Source organism: Stegostoma tigrinum, chromosome 2, assembly GCF_030684315.1.
Source record: "Stegostoma tigrinum isolate sSteTig4 chromosome 2, sSteTig4.hap1, whole genome shotgun sequence".
Lineage (NCBI taxonomy): Eukaryota > Metazoa > Chordata > Chondrichthyes > Orectolobiformes > Stegostomatidae > Stegostoma > Stegostoma tigrinum.
Window position 1 is genome coordinate 124,258,518 of NC_081355.1, and position 22,324 is coordinate 124,280,841.

At 42.0% G+C, this 22,324-nt stretch overlaps 1 protein-coding gene across 3 annotated transcripts in view; it reads right to left on the minus strand.

Moving 5' to 3' along the window:
* odad2 (outer dynein arm docking complex subunit 2) overlaps positions 1-22,324 on the minus strand; it is a 354,164-nt gene that overhangs the window by 237,404 nt on the left and 94,436 nt on the right. For all 3 annotated transcript variants that reach the window (XR_009443219.1, XM_048560000.2, XM_048559992.2), the window contains exon 8: positions 2,874-3,088. Coding sequence is in view for 2 of the 3 variants with exons in the window: in XM_048560000.2 (XP_048415957.1) it covers positions 2,874-3,088 (215 nt within the window). In the remaining variant the exon portion in view is untranslated. The remainder of the gene's footprint in view (positions 1-2,873; positions 3,089-22,324) is intronic.

Sequence of the window (22,324 nt, forward strand, 5' to 3'; positions counted from 1 at the left end):
TATTGAATATTTCCAGTATTTTCTGCTTTTATTTCACATTTCAAGCATTCTCAGTATTTTGCTTTTGTATTGGTGGGTTTACAACATTAAACCAGCTGTGGTCTTGTTGAATATTTGTTAAACAGAATCTTGCAGATTAATGGCTTATTCATGTTCCTATATCCCAAAGAAAAACTAAGGCTCATTCCAAGAATGACTAGTCTTATTGTTCATGGTAAACACTCTTGTGTTCTGAAGTTAAACATACGCCCATATATTTCACTACAGTTATAATCTCAAATGCCTAGAAGCAAATTCAAGGTTCACCAGAAATGCAGCATGAATGCTGCAGAACGCTTCATGAACAAGTAATAAGTATAACCCCTTAAAGCTCCAGGTACAGCAATAATACACATACAGAGTTAGCCTAATTGGAGAGAAGGACAAAATTGGAAAATTACAATTCACATGAAACTTTAAAAGAATTGTACTAGAAAAGAATAAAAGACAAAATTGTTCAGCACCATTGGAAAGGCCACAAAAAAGAATACAAAGTTATAGACAATCTTTTTTAACCTTGAAGGGATGAGGGAAAAGAATTGGTATCAAAAACTCAAGTGTCGGAATTCCATTGCAAAAATCATTGCGGTACTATCTGAGCTATGAAGAAATGTTGTAGCAGCAGGATTTGTTTAATTCTTCCATGGGATATGAACCTCAATGGCATGTTCAGCATTTATTCCTCATCTCTAAGTGCCCTTGACAAGATGGTACTGAGCAGCATTTATACGAACATACAGTCATGCAGTACTGAAGAGGCCCTCTGGCCCATCCAGCCTGTACCATTAAAAATAACTCCCTATGCTGTCAAACTTTCACACATTAAGCCCACAGCCTTGAATGTTATGCCACTTCAAGTGTTCATTCAAGTGACTTTTAAAGTTCACCCTCCCAAGCAGTGCATTCCAGACTCCCGCTACCCTCTGCATGAAATAAATATTCCTTAAAACTCCTTTAAACTTCCTCCCTTCAATTTTATTATTGATGTTTTGGCTAAAGGGAACAGCTGCTTTCAATTCACCCTCTCCATGCCCTTCATAATCTTATACACCTCTGTCAAGTTCCTCCCTCAACTTTCTCTGCTCCAAAGATAGATCCTTGACTGAATCCTCAACTACTTGACCCACATACTGCAATCAGAATAGGCTACAGCACCTCCTCTAGAGCAATCCTCAGCACTGGCGCTCCACAATGCTGTGTACTCAGGCCCTTACTATATTCCCTGTACACTCATAACTGTGTGCTCAAATTTCGTCCTAACCCTATGTACAAGTTTGCTGACAACACATTGTTGCAGGCCGGATTTCAAACAATGATGAGACAGAATACAGGAAAGAGATACAGCACTGGGTGACATGGTGCAAAGATAACAATTTTTCCCTCAACGTCAACAAAACAAAAGAGCTGGTCATTGACTTCAGGCAGCAAGATGGATGGCACACCCATGTCTACATCAATGGTGTTGAGGTGGAGGTGGACAACATCGTCAAGTTCCTAGGAGTAACAATCACCAACAATCCATCCTGGTCCACCCACATTGATGCAGCAGTCAAGAAAGTACAACAATGCCTCCACTTTCTCAGAAGGCGAAGGAAATTCAGCATTTCCGTGAAGACTCTTACCAATTTTTATAGATGCACCACAGATAGCATTCCTGTCGGATTCATCATGCCTTGGTATGGCAACTACTCTGCCCAAGACCTCAAGAAACCACAGAGTTGTGAAAACAGCCCAATCCATCACACAAGCCAAATGTCTATCCATTGATTCCATCTATACTTCCAGCTGCCTCAAAAAGGCAGCCAACATAATCAAAGACCCCTGCCACCTCAGTTACAATCTTTCCTTGCCTTAAATGTAAAGACTGAGGCCCTTACATGCCTGCTTTTTACATCCCTTATCTGTCTCACTTACGCTCACACTCTGTCCCTAAACACTGACACTCTGTCCTCAAATCCTGAGCAAATTGGACAATCCAATTCTAAGAGGTGCGGTTTCTTCCTGGTACAAAGAATTCAGGTAGTTTTCTCTCTCCCTTTATGTCACAAGGCATACTTAGCCTCAACCTCATAAGTTCTGATCCAAAGCTACTCAAGCTTCAAAATGTTTGCTGACATTTTTGTTCTAGTCCATTTTGGGATCCATGAACTCCCACAGTTACAGCTGTGTCACTTCACCTGTCTAGTCACCATCACTGTGTTCTAAGGAACTACTTATCTATAGTATGTAACCTAATACTTAATTTTGTTTTTTCTATTTTGTATTACCTTACCACCAGTTGCTATAATATTTTGAGGTTTAGGAAAACAGGTCACAATTAACTAGCATTTTCTTCTCTAGCAGAGGAGGAAATCAAATGCTGATGTTGAAAAACAGTTACGCAAAAGCAATCAAACACCTCTTTCCCTTCCTCTCCATCACACCCTGAAGCATTAAATCCAGCATTCTATCAGCACTAACTTGGTTAGTGTTATCTGCTTCTAACGCAAAAAGCATGCTTGAGTCATTGAATGAGAATTCAGTCTCAGTTGGTTATTAAATAAGTTGCTCTTTCACTGGAACCCTTGAAAGAATCCTGCTTAAGGCTCGTAGATACAGCCTTTAATTTGTAGATTTCAGTTTAATGTATAAAGTACATTAGATTTGTACAAAATAAAAATGTAAACATTTTTAACAGGACAACTACTGTTTGGTAAGTTTGGTTGTTAGGTTTACAGTTCCCTATGAGGATTACAACACATTATAAAACTTAAAATATATTTTTTGACACTTTAATACAGAGACATGTATCACTTAAGGTTACTGTTCACAAAATTTCAATCTCAGTCACTTACGATAGCCGATGGGATGATTCTAGAGTCCTATGTACAAAGGAAGCTTCTTCTTTTTTTGTATCCCTTGTCTTAGGTTTTGGCGGTGGTTTCTTTCTTTCAAACTTATTCTTGTCCTGATATTCGCTAAACCTTTCACTCTCAAGTTCCTCATTAATAGCTACTTCTGCTTTCTGGGACTTTCGAGTAGATGGGGGTTTCTTTTGTAGTACAAAATTCTAAAAAGAATGTTAAAAATGTATTAGGTTGAAAAGAAATTCTGTATAATACAACAGTTATTTACTTTGAGATAATGACACCCCTAACATTAAGTAAATACATAAGAGCACCATTTACAAGATGTACTGGAGTAACACATCAAAGCTACTGACATATCAATTTCCAAACCTGAAATCTCTACCACTTCAAAGAAAGGACAGCAGATGCATATGACATTGTCATCTTCAAGCCATGTAGTATCTTAACTTGGAACTATGGTAACATTCTTTCATAGTCTCTGGGTGAAAATCCTGGGACTACTTTCCAAAAACACAGTGCTGGTGTCTCCTCCAAAGGACAGCCATAGTTCAAGAGGGCAGTTCATTGTTAACGTCTGCACACAATTAGGGAAGGGCAATAAATGCTGGCCTAGCTGGTGATACGTGCATCCCATGAACAAAATACCTAAAGTTCTTTGTAGAATCAAATAAATCTGGGCACATTTTATATATGAATTTCATTGTTTGGCCTGAGCTTCGGTATTGGGTTAAATCTCACGTTTTCTGACTAATTGTCAGTTTTATTGAATTTCTTGAAGGGTTTCTAGCTGTGAGACCCAGTGAGGTCACTCACCACATCTCACCAAACTCACCTAAGAACTACCTATGCCATTAGCTACCTATCCCTCCAATAAGTCACCCGGCCTGTCCAATTCTAGCCCCAACCTTCAATGTGCCAGTCTAGAAGAACTTTACACCCAAGAGACATGATCTGAAGGACCAGCATCCCTAACATGTGTGCCATATTTAAAAGCTCACTGTTCACCTTGATGAGAACTAGCATTCCGAAACTGCCCTACTTGGTCAGGGTAATTCATTCAGAAAATGTAGGAGAAAGGTAAAATAGTGCCATAAGTCTTCAACAGCATCTGGTTGATGCAGTGATGCAGAGGAGGAACAGCAGAGAAGGCCACGCCCTGTTCTGAGGTTACCACCAAGGTCAGTGTAGTCACTGTCATTCGGAGAAACAACTAGAGTGCTAATCTTCTCCATGACATGTGCCACACTCTTCTTCTCATCACCCTATCCTTACTAACTGTAACAGCGCACATCTCTCACCCAAAGTTCATGCTCTGCCACTCTCACTACACTTGTAACATCTTCCCTCAGTGACTTCCATTCTCTCTCCCAACTTTCTAGACAACTAACACAGCCTGGACTCCGCACTGCCTACTTACTCACCCAGGACACCCCACCATTGTTCAACTATCTGCACAAGCACTAACAGTTGTTCCAGCCACTTTTATCTCACTCAGTCCGTCCCTTTCTCTCATTCCACAAGAAAACAGCCCACAATAAGCCAAAACAAGGCCCAGGTGAGTGGAGGGGTGACTGACATTAGATTCCTGACCAACTATCAGGAAAGAGTGCTATCTCTTGCAGGAGAAGATGAGTCTGTTCCTGCAGGAATGCCAAGACATCCATGTCCTGCCAAATAAGTACCACTCTTCACTCCATTGCAACTCAAAAGTTAATTCTGCTGTCTGTGTTAGTCATTGCACACCACCTCTAAACATTGTTGGAATGCCTTTTCTCCCTTGTATCTTGCAAGTACCAGCAGGACTTTCACAGTCACGGCAAAGGAATGGGTTGGTCTGCCAGAAGCCACCTCCTTGATCTCGGAGGAAGATAATTCCAAGGCCTTGAAGAAAGCAACAGCAAAGTTGCCTCCTTCTACCCCAACTAAGCCCAATCAGTCCCCCTCCACCGACACCCTCATCCGCCTAGCCGAATTCGGCCTCACCCTCAACAACTTCTCTCTCGATTCCACCCACTTCCTACAGACAAAGGGGGTGGCCATGGGTACCCGCATGGGCCCAAGCTATGCCTGCCTCTTTGTAGGTTAGTAGAACAGTCCCTCTTCTGCACCTACACTGGCCCCAAACTCCACTTCTTTCTCTGTTACAATGATGACTGTATCAGCGCCGCCTCTTGCTCCCAAGAGGAGCTCGAACAGTTCATCCACTTCACCAACACCTTCCACCCCAACCTCAAGTTCACCTGGGCCATCTCCAACACATCCCTCACCTTTCTGGCCTCTCTGTCTCCATCTCAGGCAACCAGCTAGAAACTGATGTCCATTTCAAGCCCACCAACTCCCACAGCTACCTAGAATACACCTCCTGCAAAAATTTCATCCCATATTCCCAATTCCTTCGCCTCCGCCGCATCTGCTCCCAGGCTGAGGCATTCCACTCCGGCACATCCCAGATGTCCGCGTTCTTCAAGGACCGCAACTCCCCCCCCTCAGTGGTCGAGAACGCCCTCGACCGTGTCTCCCGCATTTCCTGCAACACATCCCTCACACCCCGCCCCCGCAATAACGGCCCAAAGAGAATCCCCCTCGTCCTCACATACCACCCCACCAACCTCCAGATACAATGCATCATCCTCCGACACTTCCGCCATCTACAATCCGACCCCACCACCCAAGACATTTTTCCATCCCCACCCTTGTCTGCCTTCCGGACAGACCACTCTCTTCACGACTCCCTTGCCCGCTCCACACTCCCCTCCAACCCCACCACACCTGACACCATCCCCTGCAACCACAGAAAGTGCTACACTTGCCTCCACACCTCCTCCCTCACCCCCATCCCAGCCCCAAGATGACTTTCCATATTAAGCAGATGTTCACCTGCACATCTGCCAATGTGGTATACTGCATCCACTGTACCCATTGTGGCTTCCTCTACATTGGGGAAACCAAACGGAGGCTTGGAGACTGCTTTGCAGAACACCTCCGCTTGGTTCGCAATAAACAACTGCACCTCCCAGTCGCGAACCATTTTAACTCCCCCTCCCATTCCTTAGATGACATGTCCATCATGGGCCTCCTGCAGTGCCCTATTGATGCCACCTGAAGGTTGCAGGAACAGCAACTCATACTCCACTTGGGAACCCTGCAGCCCAATGGTATCAATGTGGACTTCACAAGCTTCAAAATCTCCCCCTCCCCAACTGCATCCCAAAACCAGCCCAGTTCGTCCCCGCCTCCCTAACCTGTTCTTCCTCTCACCTATCCCCTCCTCCCACCTCAAGCTGCACCTCCATTTCCTACCCACTAACCTCATCCTGCCTCCTTGACCTGTCCGTCCTCCCCAGACTGACCTATCCCCTCCCTACCTCCCCACCTATACTCTCCTCTCCACCTATCTTCTTTTCTGTCCATCTTCGGTCCGCCTCCCCCTCTCTCCCTATTTATTTCAGAACCCTCTCCCCAGCCGCCTCTATGATGAAGTGTCTAGGCCTGAAACATCAGTTCTTGTGTTCCTAAGATGCTGCTTGGCCTGCTGTGTTCATCCAGCCCCACACTTTGTTATCTCGGATTCTCCAGCATCTGCAGTTCCCATTATCTCTCTCCTTCCACCCCAACACCAACTTTACTACCGATACCTTGATGGGAAAGCTACATTTAGAAAGTTTGTGAAGATAAACCAGTGAGATGTTACTGTGACAGTTCCTCAACAGGCTGAAGAAGAAATGCACCAGCTGCAGGCACTCTGGAGGACTGCTGGAGACTAGGCATCAGCTCAGCCCCTAGCAGGAGATGATTCTGTGATGTGGGCAATCAGTGATAGGAACAGGAGTGTCAAGTAGGTATATGGGAAGCAATGGCCCTCATAGGACAGACATTGCAGGAGTGTAGACATGCTAAGTGGACCCAGCTATCTCAATGCAATCGAGTTCTTGCCACCATACTCAGGTTGTTGGCTGCCATAGAGTGTTAGGCGCAGCAACTTCAGGTCTACTGGAGAGGTATATTCATTTACACAGCAGTGGTGCAGCCATTGGTACTCATGACTGAAGACATGGGAACAGGAGGACTCCAGGTGCTCCTTCCTCACAAGGAGACATGATGTCAGAAGGCATCCAGCCAGAGCAGAAACAACATTAAGGTCCCTCAAGACATTCCAGAGATTGCTGGGAACTCCACATCCACATTGCCTACCTCCCTCCCACTTTTGGAAGTTCAAGCCAAGAACCGTCCACCATCCTCCAGTTCATACTAGCCATGTCTATGCCAGACACAACTGTTCCTGGAGTGACCTGACCAAACCTCTGAGGCCAACAGGCTCTACTGCCAAGCAGGCTACATCCAACTCTTGTTGTAGAACCTGGGATAACACTGACAAGTAGTGGAAGGGCAAAAAGAAAAAAAACCTTTTGAGGGCACTTTGGTGGTGTTGGTGACAGCGCACTTTACATAAAATATCAAATTTATATAAAGCTTCTTGGTTTTGTAATGCATATGTAAGTTTGAGTCTAAACATAATCATAATTATAATTGTATTAGCATGATGATTAACTGCACAACCATACAGGATGAATCATGGATCTATGTCAGAGCTTAGAGTTTGTTATAGCACGTGGGACCACATTGAATGAGGTGTGCCATTATAGGACAATGGGTTCTGCTGGCACCATTAGCCCTCCTAATCAAACATCGGTGACCAGTGGTGTGCTGCAGGGATCTGTTCTGGGACCTCTGCTCTTTGTGGCCTTTATAAATGACTTGGATGAGGAAGTGGAAGGATGGGTTAGTAAATTTAAGACCATAAGACCATAAGACATAGGAGCGTTAGTAAGGCCATTCCGCCCATCGAGTCCACTCTGCCATTTAATCATGGCTGATGGGCATTTCAACTCCACTTCCCTGCACTCTCCCCATAGCCCTTAATTTCTTGTGAGATCAAGAATTTATTGATCTCTGCCTTGAAGACATTTAACGTCCTGGCCTCCACTGCACTCCGTGGCAATGAGTTCCACAAGCCCACCACACACCGGCTGAAGAAATGTCTCTGCATTTCTGTTTTAAACTTACCCCCTCTAATTCTAAGGCTGTGCCCACAGGTCCTAGTCTCCCCGCCTAATAGAAACAATAGTGTCCTAATAGTGTCCACCCTTTCTAAGCCATACATTATCTTCTAAGTTTCTCTTAGATCTCCCCTCAACCTTCTAAACTCTAATGAATACAATCCCAGGATCCTCAGCCGTTCATCGTACATTTAACCTACGATTCCAGGGATCATCCGTGTGAATCTCCACTAGACACGCTCCAGCACCACTATGAACGAGAGGCATGGATAGAGTGGATAGTCAGAGATATTTACTGATGACACGAAAGTTGGTGGAGTTGTGGACAGCAAAGAGGGCTGTTGTAGGTTGCAATGGACATTGACGGGATGCAGAGCTGGGCAAAGAAGTGGCAGATGGAATTCAACCCAGAAAAGTGTGAAGTGATTTATTTTGGAAGGTCGAATTTGAATGCAGAATACAGGGTTAATAGCAGGATTCTCGGCAATGTGGAGGAACAGAGGGATCTTGGAGTCCATGTCCATACATTCTTCAAAGTTGCGACCCAAGTTGATAGGGTTGTAAAGGAGGTGATGGTGTGTTGGCTTTCATTGGCAGGAGGAATTGAGTTTAAGAGCCATGAGGTTCTGCTGCAGCTCTATAAAACTCTGGTCAGACCAAATTTGGAATATTGTGTTCAGTTCCGGTCATCACATTACAGGAAAGATGTGTAAGTTTTACAGAGGGTGCAGAGGAGATTTACCAGGATGCTGCCTGGGCTGAGGGCAGATCTTAAGCGGAAAGATTGAGGGAGCTAGGGCTTTTTCAACAGGAGCAAAGAAGGATGAGAGGTGACTTGATAGACGTTTACAAGATGATGAGAGGCATAGATAGAGTGGATAGTCAGAGACATTTTCCCAGGGTGGAATTGACTATTATGAGGGGGCATAATTTTAAGGTGATTGGAGGAATATATAGGGGAGATGGCAAAGGTAGGCTCTTTACACAGAGAGTAGTCGGCATGTCAAATGCACTGCCGGCACTGGTAGTGGAGTCAGATACTTTGGAGACTTTTAAGCAACTCTTGGATAGACACATGGAGGATAGTAAAATGTAGGGTATGCAGGGTAGATTGATCTTGGTAGGATAATAAGTCAGCACAACATCGCGGGCTGAAGGGCCTGTAACGTGCTGTACTGTTATATGTCCTATGTTCTAGCCTCATATTGCAGAAGTGCTAATGTGAATAAAGTGTTCAGCAATGTGTTGGGCAGGGTATATACAGGGGTTTCTGCTCTAATGTGTGTTCTGGCAATGCGAATTGGCTATAACGTGATTGACGAATAGGTGAATGCTATTTCTAAAATGTGAATTTGTGTTCGTTATAATGTGATCCCATCAATTCCAACCTTTCTCCTTCAACCCATGGACCAGAGTGCAATGGCAGCTTTTAAAGCTTATCATTTAAGGAGCACACTTAAGAGGCTGATTTTAGCTACTGAAGGGGATAAGCACAGCGTTTTTCGATTTTGGAAGAGCTTCAACATCACTAGTGCAATTGCATGCAATTTGGCTGAAGCTTCTCCCAGATTTATTTTTAAAAGATTAAAATCTTTGATCCATCAGAGGAGCTCCCAAGAATCAAAGAACATTTTGTTGATCTTTCAAAGCAAGTTGGATTTGAAGAAGTGGAGAGTGAGGGTGTTGAACAGCTGCTTGAGTCCCACTGGGAAGACTTGTCTACAGCTGATCAATGACAACTTGTGGCTGAGGAAGAAGTGGAAGCTGGAGATGCAGAAGATGAAGTCCATGATGCAGCACCACGAAAGTTTCTCAATTCTGTTTTGTCTTCTATCCTGAGGAATATTCAGAAGCAGTTGCAGCACTTAGAGGACAATGATTACAATGCAGAATGCAGCAGGATAGCAGTTCATGGAAAAAGATCGTATTTGGCACCCGGTGAACAGCTTCTTAATGAAAGAAATAAATACAGTTGTCACCTCTGTATAATTGCATTATCTCAGCCAGCAGCCCTCAATCCACACAAGTAAGTTACTGGCCATGACCAAAGGTTGCAAGAAACACAAAACTCCTGGCCACGAATGCCCCTACAGGACATGTGACCTTATGGCCAGTACTCTGAATTGGTACTGAAGGTTGTCCTTGATTCACTGTGTTGGGACACCCTGAGTGACAGGCATATCCATAAACGTCAGTGAGAGCTACTTAGACAATAAAAATTACTGTTTGCTTGTTACACATGCATTCCACTTATCATGTAGCCTGCTGGTACATTGTACAAATGTGAGATAGACTTGGCATGCTGCTGTACAGCACAGTGTATGCTGTCTTAACTAAGAACTGCTCATGAGCAAGGTAAGTTTGTGTGACTGTCCTAATAGCCACTGCTAGGCAAGGCAACGCAGGGTTGCTGCGAGCTGAAGTTAGGCATTAAGTGAATGAGCACCAAGAGAGCAAGTGAACAGCTCTGAGATGCAGCCTGGTCCAATAATGGCGTGGATGTGTGTCCTTGAGTGCAAAGTGTCAGTTCAGCAGCATTTCATTGTTAGTTGCTGGTGTGCCTTGTAATGCAAGACTGTGTTTCCTAAGTGCCACAGGCAAATTAAAAGGTAGAACCTAATGGCTTGATAAATGTCTGTGGATGAAAGATGAGGCAATTGATCCCAATGGATTGTGCTCTATATGAAGTTGTACAGTGAACAACACACAGGCTCTTCACAGCTAATAACAAGCTGAAGGCGCCAGTGCTCAATCTGATTTACATGCTGAGAATTGTCAGTGTCTAGTTCATTCGCAACACATGATACAATGAGAAGCTTCAAATCAGCGAGACAGGATCTACATTTACTTCACAGACTTCATAGAATCCCTACAGTGTGGAAACAGGCCCTTCAGCCCAACTGTCCACACCGAACTGCAGGGCATCCAACCCAGACTCATTCCTCTGTAACCCACCTAATCTAAACAACCCTGAACACTATGGACAATTTAGCATGGCCAATTTACCTAATCTGCACATTAGGTGTGGGACTGTGGGAGGAAACTGGAGTACCTGGAGGAAAACTACACAGACACAGGAAGAGTGTGCAAACTCCACACAGACAGTCACCTGAGGATGGAATTGAACCTGGGTTGCTGACGCTGTGAGGCAGTTAGTGTGCAATCATTTCTCTTTATAGGAGAATTCCCACTCCCGCGTGAGAATCCTATCTTGATGTGCAGAATTTAGATAAAAGATATAGCAAGTTGGTCCCAATGTTGAGAGATGTCTCAATTTACTTCTGGTGTGATTCTGCCATATTTCTTGACATAGGGATGTGAATGACATGGGCTAAAAGATTATGTCCATTGTGTTCAATTCTAGCACTGTGAAGGCCATCTTTCTTTTGGACTATGGTCTTAAAAATGGGTAAAGATACCGCTTTAAATAAAGAGACCCTGGAAGATGATGTTGCTTTTTTTTAAGTAGATGAGTTATCGGCACTCATTGTGCGTTGCTTCTGCAAATTGCCTTACTTCAAGCAGTGGAGGAAGAGGATGAACTCCTCAGCTCCATAGGCATGTGTTTAGGATAGTTTTGCCGAGTGACAGACTTCTGGTTTGTTTTCAACCAGGACAGGTTATATTAATCAGCACTGCAACAACTTCACTGATTCCTGGCAAGTGCATACAGCGATAACAAAGTGTGGAGCTGGATGAACACAGCAGGCCAAGCAGCATCTTAGGAGCACAAAAACTGACGTTTCGGGCCTAGACCCTTCATCATGCATACAGCATTGTGTTTTAACAATATAGCAGAAACATCCAGACTGTGAAGAAGAAAACATCTTTCTCCCCCTTCTGTGAAGTAAGCAAAAGAAAATCCTCAATAGATAGCTAAAACCCCTCTCTTTGCATATTCTCTTTTTGACAGGAAAAAGGTTAAAAAAAATCACTAGCAGAGACACTGAAAGGAAAAAACATTAAGATTGACAAACTGTGTCCACAATGCATATTATTTCTTTCTTGTCCCTTTGTGTCTGTTTGTAAGTGTAAGGGAATTTTTTAAAGGTATAGAGTTTTTAAGTTATAGAGATTGATAATTTAGCAATTGAAGTTTCTTTTCTCCCATTAGTTAAAAACAATGTTATCAATATATAAGATAATAAACTGTGAGGCTGGATGAACACAGCAGGCCCAGCAGCATCGCAGGAGCACAAAAGCTGACATTTCGGGCCTAGACCCTTCATCAGGGTCTAGGCCCGAAACGTCAGCTTTTGTGCTCCTGAGATGCTGCTGGGCCTGCTGTGTTCATCCAGCCTCACATTTTATTATCTTGGATTCTCCAGCATCTGCAGTTCCCATTATCACTTATCAATATATAACTTTTTGTGTAAAGTACCGATAAATTTTATCTTTAAACCTGGGTTCAGCTGTCAAATAAATTGCAGACGTTGAAAGTCTGATTAAATATTTTCATGTTTGTGATTGATCCCAAGAATAGTGGGCCTGGATTTCCAGTGCACTACCCCAGTAAAATCATAGAATCATACAATACAGAGGAGGTCATTTGGCACATCAAGTCTGTATTGCCAAAAGATATACTACTATCTACATCAGAACCGCTTGCCCATTTTAGGCGCATAGTTGAATGTTATGACACTTCAAGCGTTCATTCAAATATTTTTTAATGGTTATGAGGTTTTTTTTCCCTCAACAACACTCTCAGACAGGGCATTCCAGGACCCCATCACCATCTGGGTGAAGAAAGTTTCCTTAAATTCTCTGTAAAGCTCCTGCTTTCACTTTAAAATAATGCCCCCTCATTATTGACCCTTTGACTTAGACTAACAGCTGTTTTCTATTCACCATCTCTATGCCCTCTTATACGCTAATTTTATACATCTCTTTCAGGTCCCTCCTTAACCTTCTCTCTTCCAAAGATAACAACCCAAGCCCCTCTTCATAGCCAAAATGGTCCATTCCTGGCAACATCTTGATGAACCTCCTTTGCACCCACTCTGATGCAATCACATCCTTCCTACAGTGTGGTGACCAGAACTACACACAGTATTCCCGTACAGCTCCAACAAGACCTCCCTGTTCATATAATCTATACCTCGACTGATAAAGGTAAACGTCCTATGTGCCTTCTTCACTACTCTACTAACTTGTCCAACCACCTTCAGGGATCAGTGGGCAAGTAATCCAAAATCATACTGTTCCTCTAAGCTTCCTAGTGTCCTGCCATTCTTTGAGTACATCCTTGTTTTGCATCATCTTCAAAAGTGCATTGCTTCACATTTGTCAAGGTTAAATTCTATCTGCCACTAATCTGCCCAACTGACCAATCCATTTATATCCTGCAACCTAACAACTTCCTCCTCACTGTCACCCACCCAGCCAATCTTTGTGTCATCTGTAAACTTACTTATCATCACTGCACGCCCCCCCCACAAATGTTCACCTGCAACATTTATGACTAGCACAAACAATAAGGCACCCAGCATTGATGCCTATACAATGCCACTGCATCTACAACCACTCTCTGTCGCTTGTCACTAAGCCAGTTTAGGATCCAAGCTGCCAAGTTATCCTGGATCCCATGAGCTTTTATCATCTTTATCAATTTCCCATGTGAGACTTTGTCAAAGGCCTTGGTGAAATTTATATAAGCTATATTAGCTGCACTACCACTATCTACATACTTTGTCACTCCTCAAAAAATTCAACCGATCTTGAACAGGCTTGACTTCCCTTTGACAAAGCTATGCTGACTATTCTTAATCAAACCTTGTCTCTAAATGGAAAGTAATTTTCTCCTTCACTATTTTCTCCAACAGTTTCTCTACCACTCAATGAGTCATTGCAGTACTACACTTTAGGAAGATTTTAAGGCATCTGATAGAGTACAGGAAAGATTTATCAGAATGGTTCCAAGGATGAGAGATTTCTGTTGCAAGGATTGATTGGTTAAGTGTGTTTTCTTCCCTTAAAAGAGAAAATTGAGAGATTTGATAGAGATCTTTAAAATCATGAATTGTCCAAACAATATAGATAGGGAGAAACTGTTCCTGTTGGGAGAAGAGTCCCAAACCATATGGTACTGAGTTGAGGCGATTTGCGAAAGAAACAACATGAGGAAACTCATTTTTATACACCATGATTTAGATAACTTAGGAAAAGTTTGAAACTATTACTTAGTATTCAAGTTAAAACAAAGGGGGAACACAGCTGGATTGAAAATGAGAGGGACCATTCTAATCCATGAGCTGCATTTTTAAGTTCCAAGTGCACTGAAATGTTTTGAACATGAGGTTTTATTCATTTGTTCACATTTTAAACCTTTTCTTACTTCAAGGTAAAATGAAGGAAGGAAGAGTCTTGTGATCTGCTGTGGTTTCTGCTTTACAACAAATTTGTATGGCTTAGTTGCAGATGGGGCAGCAGGATCCAGAACAGACTTTTGGAATTTATATAAACAAAACAGTGTGGGTGCTGGAGATCAGAACTTAAACCAGAAATTGCTGACAGAACTCAGCAGTTCTGGTAGCATCTGTGGGAAGAAAGCAGAGTTAATGTTTCGAGATCGGTGACTTTTCTCCAATGAGTATTGATGTCCCATGGAGTTCTGATAAAATGTCATCAGACTCAAAATGTTAGCTCTGCTTTCTTCTCATGGATGTCTCCAGATCTACTCAGTTTTGCCAGCTGAAAAAATTTCAGTTTCTGTTTGAAACTTATGTGCTGTGGGTTTCAAATGTTGAAACAACGGCAAGAATAGTTGGACCAACTATGGACAAATCTCCAGTCTCAGAGTGTTTTTGGACAGTGAAGGACAAAGATAGAGATACAAACAGAGAAATAGAGAGAGAGAGAGAAATGTCTCTCAGAAAGACAGAAAACTGCAATTACTATAATCAGGATTTAAGAATTTGATGCCATTCTGTAGTGTATGGGACAGAATGAGGATAGTATGCATACTTAGATCAAAGAAATGCAAACATGTAGCACTCTAAAATCTCTGGAGGTTTCATCCAGTGTGGCCAGCTGTAAGGTACTGCTACAGTTGAGCCTTATTGCTGGTAGTCACTTTGGAACTTCTCTGGGAATTGAAATAAGCACGTTTTGAAGGTTACTCAGCATTACCCTAACTTGCTGAAATGGAGAGAAGTGAACTCTATGATTGATAACAAAGTGTGAAGCTGGATGAACACAGCAGGCCAAGTAGCATCTCAGGAGCACAAAAGCTGATGTTTCGGCAACTCTATGATTGATGTTGGACTGGTTCCTACAAGAGAAATGAAATTCTGTGGAGAGGAGGAAATCAGGTATAACTGTGGTGTGGGGTTCTCAATTGTGTTAAGAATTAATGTAGGTAAGAAGTTAAAGTACATTTTTTTCTGCAGTTTGAAGTAATAGTTGCTTCCCGCACTGCCTGACAGCACTGGGAAGGACTCTCATTTTCAGCCTATCCCCTTGGCTGAGCTGTAGTGGCCCTCAAGTTAAACTACCACCATTTATGTCAAATGAGAGAGCAGCCTTATCATCTAAGATTATGGCAACCTTAAATTTACCGTTGCCTACTAGGTAGTGTCCAGCCTAAGTTGATTTTAGTTTGTTTGTCTTAAAGTCTTTAAACTTGAAGTCTTTTCATTCCCTTAAGTTGGTCATTGGAAATTCTGATATCTTTTACAACTTATGGGATTGTAACAAGTGGTCTATTTATCTGAGAGGGCAGGAAAAAAGGACACAGGGAAGAATGATGAGAAGATGAAACCAGGTAGGCATTTATAAAAATAGTATGGGAAGAGAAATAAAAGAGAAGTTTTATTTGGATCTAGGTTAAAAGATCCCTCCTTCATGTTCATACTGTAACATACCATTTTACATTTTTCAATTGCTTACAATTGGAAAAGAATTTGTAGTTTTATAAATACGTTAATCTTATGTTGATGACACTAGAATTAAGATTCTTCAATGAAAGTAAATATTTAATTGGTTCAGGGGCGTAAAATCATCATTGAATAATTTAAGTAAAAAGAAATGGGAGAGGTATAGAGAAGACATAATAATTTGCTATTCCTGAAAAGGAGCAGAGAAAATAAAAACTCAACTAATCCTATATTTTTTAGTCTGTATTCATATAAGTAAGGATGGAAAAATAAGATTAATTTTAAATATCACTTTTCTGAAGTATTGGAAAAAATGAGAGCATTAGGCAGCGTCAAATATAAAATGAGACAGCGTTATTAGTAGGTTATCAGTTTAAGTTTTGATTTGATTTATTATGGTCACGTGTACCTATGTACAGTGAAAAGTTTCGTTTTGCACGAAGTACTTGCATATCATATCAGACAAAGTGCATTAAGGTAATAGAACAGAGCGAAGCATATAATTTTACGGGCTACAGAAAAGGTGCACTAAGAGCAGGATCAACATTAAATTTAAAATTTCAGAGGTCGATTCAGAGGTCTAATAACAGAAGGGAAGAAGCTATTCTTGAAGCTGTTGGTAGATGAGTTCAAACTTTTGTATCTTCTGCCCAATGGGAGAGGTTAGAAGAGAGTATAACAGGAGTAAGAGGGGTCTTTGATTATGTTGGCTGCCTTGGAAAGATGTATAGATAGAGCCAATGGATGAAACATTGGCCTGCATGTTCACAACTCTGTAGGTGCTTAAGGTCTAGGACAAAGTAGTTGCCATACCAAGCCACGATGAATCCGAATAGAATGCTTTCTACAGTGCAGCTATAAAAATTGGTAAGAATCTTTATGGACATGCTGAATTTCCTTAGCCTCCTGAGCAAGTGGAGGCATTGCTGTGCTTTCTTGATCACTGTATCAATGTGGGTGGACCAGGACGGATTGTTGGTAATCTTCACTCCAAGGCACTTGATGCTATTGACCATCTCCACCTCAGCACCATTGATGTAGACAGGGGTGTGCCCTCCACCTTGCTTCCTGAAGTCAATGACCAGATCTTCTATTTTGCTGATGTTGATAGAGAGTTGGTTATCTTTGCGCCACACCACCAAGGACTCTCGCTCTTTCCTGTATTCTTTCTTATCATTGTTTGAGATCTGGCCTACAACGGTCATGTCCGTCAATGAACTTGTAGATAGAGTTAGGTCAAAATTTGGCCACACAGTCATGAATGTGTAGGAACACAGTAAGGGGCTGGGTACAGAGCCTTGTAGAGTGCCAGTGTTGAGGATTATCATGGAGGAGGTGTTGTTGCCTATTCTCACTGATTGCCGTCTGTAGGTCAGGAAGTCTCGAAGATCCAGTTACAGAGGGTAGAGCAGAAATCAAGGTCTTGGAGTATGGAGATTAGTTTGATTGAAATTATGGTGTTGAAGGTAGAACTGTAGTCAATAAGTAGGAGCCTGACGTAGGCATCCTTGTTATCCAGTTGTTCCAGTGATGAGTATAGGGCCAGGGAGATGGAATCGGCCTTGGATCTGCTGCGACTGTAGGCAAGTTGCGGGAGATCAAGGCAAGCTGAGAGTCTAGAGTTGATATGAGCCATGACTAACCTCTTGAAGCATTTCATAATTATGGAAGTCAGAGCAACCAGATGGTAGTCATTGAGACATGCTGCATGAGTTTCTTTGGCACTGGGATGATGTTTTGACTGCACAGTTTTGTTTAAATCATCAGTCTTTGTCTTATACACAACACTATTGATTAGGTACATAATACAGAAAAGTTGATTCAAATATTGGCTGCCTCTTATATGCAAATGCAAGGTAGTACTTGACAGAGGGTGATATCAAAAGACCCCAATAAAAATTAAAAAAAAGAAATGCGAATCAGGGAAAATACTCACTAGTTTGAGTCATACTTAATCCAAAAGAAAATGGTTATGGATGTTGGAGGTAAACCATCACAGTACCAGAACCTGGAGGGAAGGTGAACCCTATGAGGAAAATTCAGAGGGATTCTTCAGTGTTATTTGGACAATTTGAATGAATGAACAAACGCATGGTAGATGAAGTACATTTTAGATAAATTAAGGGTTATCTATTGTAGCAAAAACAGGAAAATTATCTGAATGGTGATAGTTTGTGAAAGGAGAAGGTGCAACAAGACCCAGGTATCCTTGTACACTAGTTGCTAGAAGTATACAGGTGCAGACATTGAAAGCAAATGCTATGTTGGACTTTCATGATGATAGGATGACAGGAACAGGGATGTCTTGCTGCAAGTATACACTTGAAGTATTGTGTGCTGTTTTAGTCTCCCTATCTAAGGAAAGATGTGTTTATTATGGAGAGAGTGCAACAGAGGCCTACCTGACTGATTCTCGGCCTGGGACGACTGACATATGCAGAGAGATTGGATTGGATTGGACTATATTCATTAAACTCCAGAAGAAAGAGGGAGGAGCCAATAGAATCCTATTAAATTTGAACAGGACTAGACAGTTTAAAGGGAGGAGGTATGTCCCTAATGATTGGAAGTGCAGAACCAAGAGTCACAGGAAAGGCCATTTAGGAATGAGATGAGGTGAAATATCTTTACCCGGTGGATGGTGAGTCTGTGAAATTCTCTGCCACAGAAATGGTGAGGTCAAAACATTCCATGTTTTCAAGGAGGAATTAGTTATAACTCTTTGGGCTAAAGGAGAAAGTAGGAGCAGGGTACAATGCTGGATGATCTACCATGGCCATACTGAATGATAGAATAGACACAAAGGGCTAAATAGCCTACCCCCGCTCCCAAAATCAAGTTTCTATTAATCTATGAACAACATCCAATTTTGAGGGACTATTCTTGAAGCGAGGAAATTCTGATAAATCAAAACTAATGCATCCATTACCTCTGTAGCTATTTTAGTTTGGCTTTAATTCTAAAGGCATAGAATTGAAAACCAGTTGTACTAAACTTGTATCAATTGATTCTTCATTAGACTACTTCTCAGAACAGTGGTTGCAGATCTGGCTAACAATATTTTAAAAAGTCTACATAGCCACTGGAGAGAGTGCAGAGATTTACAAGGATAATCCCAGAGATATGTGGACATATAGAAATCATAGGAAACCACTGTCAGGTAGGGTCTCCTTTTCTATTAAAACTTAAAGCTTAAAATTAGGAGAACTTTGATAGAGCAGATACAGTGTGAAGATTTTGTCTTGAGAACCAAAGCATAATCAGAAGCCATCAATGTGAGATAGTCACCAAGATATCTAATGCAGAATTAAATAAATACCTTTTCACATAAACAGTGAGGAGAATATGGAACTTACTGTCACAGGGAATGATGGAAGCAAACCACATAGATGTATTTAAAATAGAAATTAAATAGTGCAGAAGTAAGAAGGGAATTGATGGCTACGATAGTGGACTTAGATAAGCAAAACAAGTAAAAGCAAAATATTGTGAATGTTGGAAACCTGAAATGAAAATAGAAATTGCTGGAGAAACTCAGCAGGTCTGTCAACATCTGTGGAGAAAAAAACATATTTAACATTTTGTCCAATATCACTTCACCATAACTAACAGGGGCTGGATAATAAATGATAGGTGTCAAAAGGAGAAAATGGATCTGCTGCATTTAAAGCGTGTAATAAAAATGAATAACAGAGGCTGCCCACTGAAGTTGTATAAATCAATATTGAGTGTCTGTGGCTGCAAAGTCCCTAAGTAAGCAAATGGGCTGTTGTTCCTTCAACTTGCATTGAGCTTCACTGAAATACTGTAGCAATGCCAGGATGGAAATGTTAGCACGGGAGTAAGACAGTTTGATGAAATAACAAGCAATTGCAAGACTGGTGTTATTCTTTCAGAATGAAGGGAAGTATTCAGTAACATGATCATCCCATTCTGCATTTGGTCTCACCAATGTAAAGGAGACCACATTGTGAGCAGTGAATAGTGTGTACTGGATTAAAAGATGTATGAGTAAAACTGCTTCACCCGGAAGGTGCGTTTAGTGTCTTGAACAGCAAGGAGGGAGGAGGCAAATGGGCAAATGTTATAATTTCTGCCATTTCATAAAAAAGTGCCATGAGGACGTGAGGAAGTGTAAGGAATGATGGACCATGAATGCAAAGGGTGGCCTTCATCTCCTTCCTTGTAAGCTATCATCCCTTGACAGTTTAGTATATGCCTCTGTAAGGTGAGAAATGGAAAACTCTGACAAGGAGTGCTATGGAATTCCTCCAAATGGACCTTCAATACAGGGGCTTATTCCAATTAATGCAACACAAGTCATATCACACAAAAATAGTGGGAGATTGTAAATGCTACTTGATTACTGATACCTTGCTCCCCTCACATCCCACACCATCCAAGAAAGGCAGCATATAACAGCATGTTGGCAAATGCTTACTGTTCAAGGTGAGAGGAATCAGCTCCATGCCCTTGTGCAGCCAATGAGGTTTGGACTGTCTGTGAATTATGGTCCTTAGGAGCTACTTGTAAGGTTACCTGTAATTATCTCTGCTTGACATAGATGACTATCTTCAATCTTCAATGACCAACGTCATGGTCAGGATTGCTTGTGACCACAATTTAAATTCCACAGTTTGACAGTGCATGTATTTCACATGGGGGCTATTATGATTACAGCTGACTTTACTCTGGGCTCTGGAAAGTACTTGATTAACACAATTGCTTTTTGAAAGGCCTCACACTGCTCCCAGGTTGAACCCATGATTTCAGAATGAAAAGAAACATTCACTGCATCTATTATGGTGTTGTCACAGCCATTTGCCATTTACACTGCACATTTACAAGTTGCACGAGTATTAAAGACAATGAAGGTCTTATTTGGCACAGACAGTTGCAGGCTGTACTTGGTAATCAATTGGCTCTTGAACCTCAATGCTCCTTTTTTCCTTCCACTCTCTGTCAATACCAGAAGTTCTGAGCTTTCACAGATTATCACATGCCTCTTTGAATTATGGCTTCATCTCACAACATTAACCTCTGAGCCCAGGCCCTAGAGCTTAGTCATGCCAACCATTGTGCTGTACAGTCCCCAACTGAGGTCACGGTGGTTCAGATTGTGAAAGAATTGTAGGATCAGGTGGTGTTGAGGAGGCAGTGGGGCTGCTGCAGGACTTGGACAAGCTAAGAGAATGGAAAAAGAAGTGACAGATAGAATATAATGTGGGAAAGCGTAAGGTTAATGTGGGGAAGTGTAAGGTTATGCATTTCGGTGTGAAGAGTAGTGGCATCGACTATTTTCTAAATGGGAAAAGCTTCAGAAATCTGAAGCATGGAAGGATTTACCCGTCCAAGTTCAGGATTCTCTTAACATTAACATGCAGATTCAGTTGGCAGTTAGGAAGGCAAATACAATGTTAGTATTTATTTTCTGAAGACTAGAATACAACAGCAGGGATGAATGCTGAAGCTGTATAAGGTTTGGTCTGATTATTTGTAGAATATTGTGAGCAGTTTTGGACACTGTATCTAAGAATGGATGTATTGGTCTAAGACGGAATCTAGAGGAAATTTATAAGAATGATCCAGGTGGCAAAAGGGTTGTCAATATGAGGAGTGGTTGAGGACTCTGGGTTTACAGTCAATGGAGTTTAGAAGGATGAAAAGGAATCTCATTGAAACTTACAGAATACGGAGAGGTCTGGAAAGAGTGGATGTGGAGACAATGTTTTCACTGAGATAAAGAGGAATTTCATCAGCCAGAGGGTGGTGAATCCGTGGAACTCATTGCTAAAGAAGGTTGTGGAGGCCAAGTCATTGAATGTATTTGAGACAGAAATAAACAGGTACTTGATTGGTGGCTGATGAAAGGTTGTAGGGAGAACGCAGGAGAATGGGATTGAGAAACATATCAGCCATAATTGAATGGCAGAGTGGGCCCAGTGGGTCAAATGCCTAATTTTGCTTCTTTATTTTATGGACTACATCGAACAGAATAATCCATGGAATTCAATACACTATTGTCTGCTCCCTCTTATATGTTGAGTTGCTCTCCTTCAAATTATTGCACCTCTGAATCCCAGCTGCTGACTCCAATCCACAGAATTGAATGCATCAATATCCCTGCCATAGCAATGGTCCTGATGACAGGGTAGAGGCAGGGATGACGTTCCCGATGGTGGGTGCATCCAAAACCAGGGGTCACACCCTGAGGATTTGGGGTAGATCATTTAGGACTTCCACATACCCACAACCCCTTAACTGCGGCCATCCCTTTGACCAACTTGGACAGGGAACTGCAACTGATGGTTGAACTGACCCTTGACTGACATCTGTCTCCCTTGGATGGACTGAGGTGCATTCAGTGTGCTTGCCATTTTCTAATCAACCAATTCAGAAGTGTTACCTCTGGAGCAGCTGAACTTGAACCTCGGCCTTCTGGCACAGTGGTAGGGACAATTACACCGGATGAGGACTCTTGCTTGCCACGAAGGCTTCTGGCATA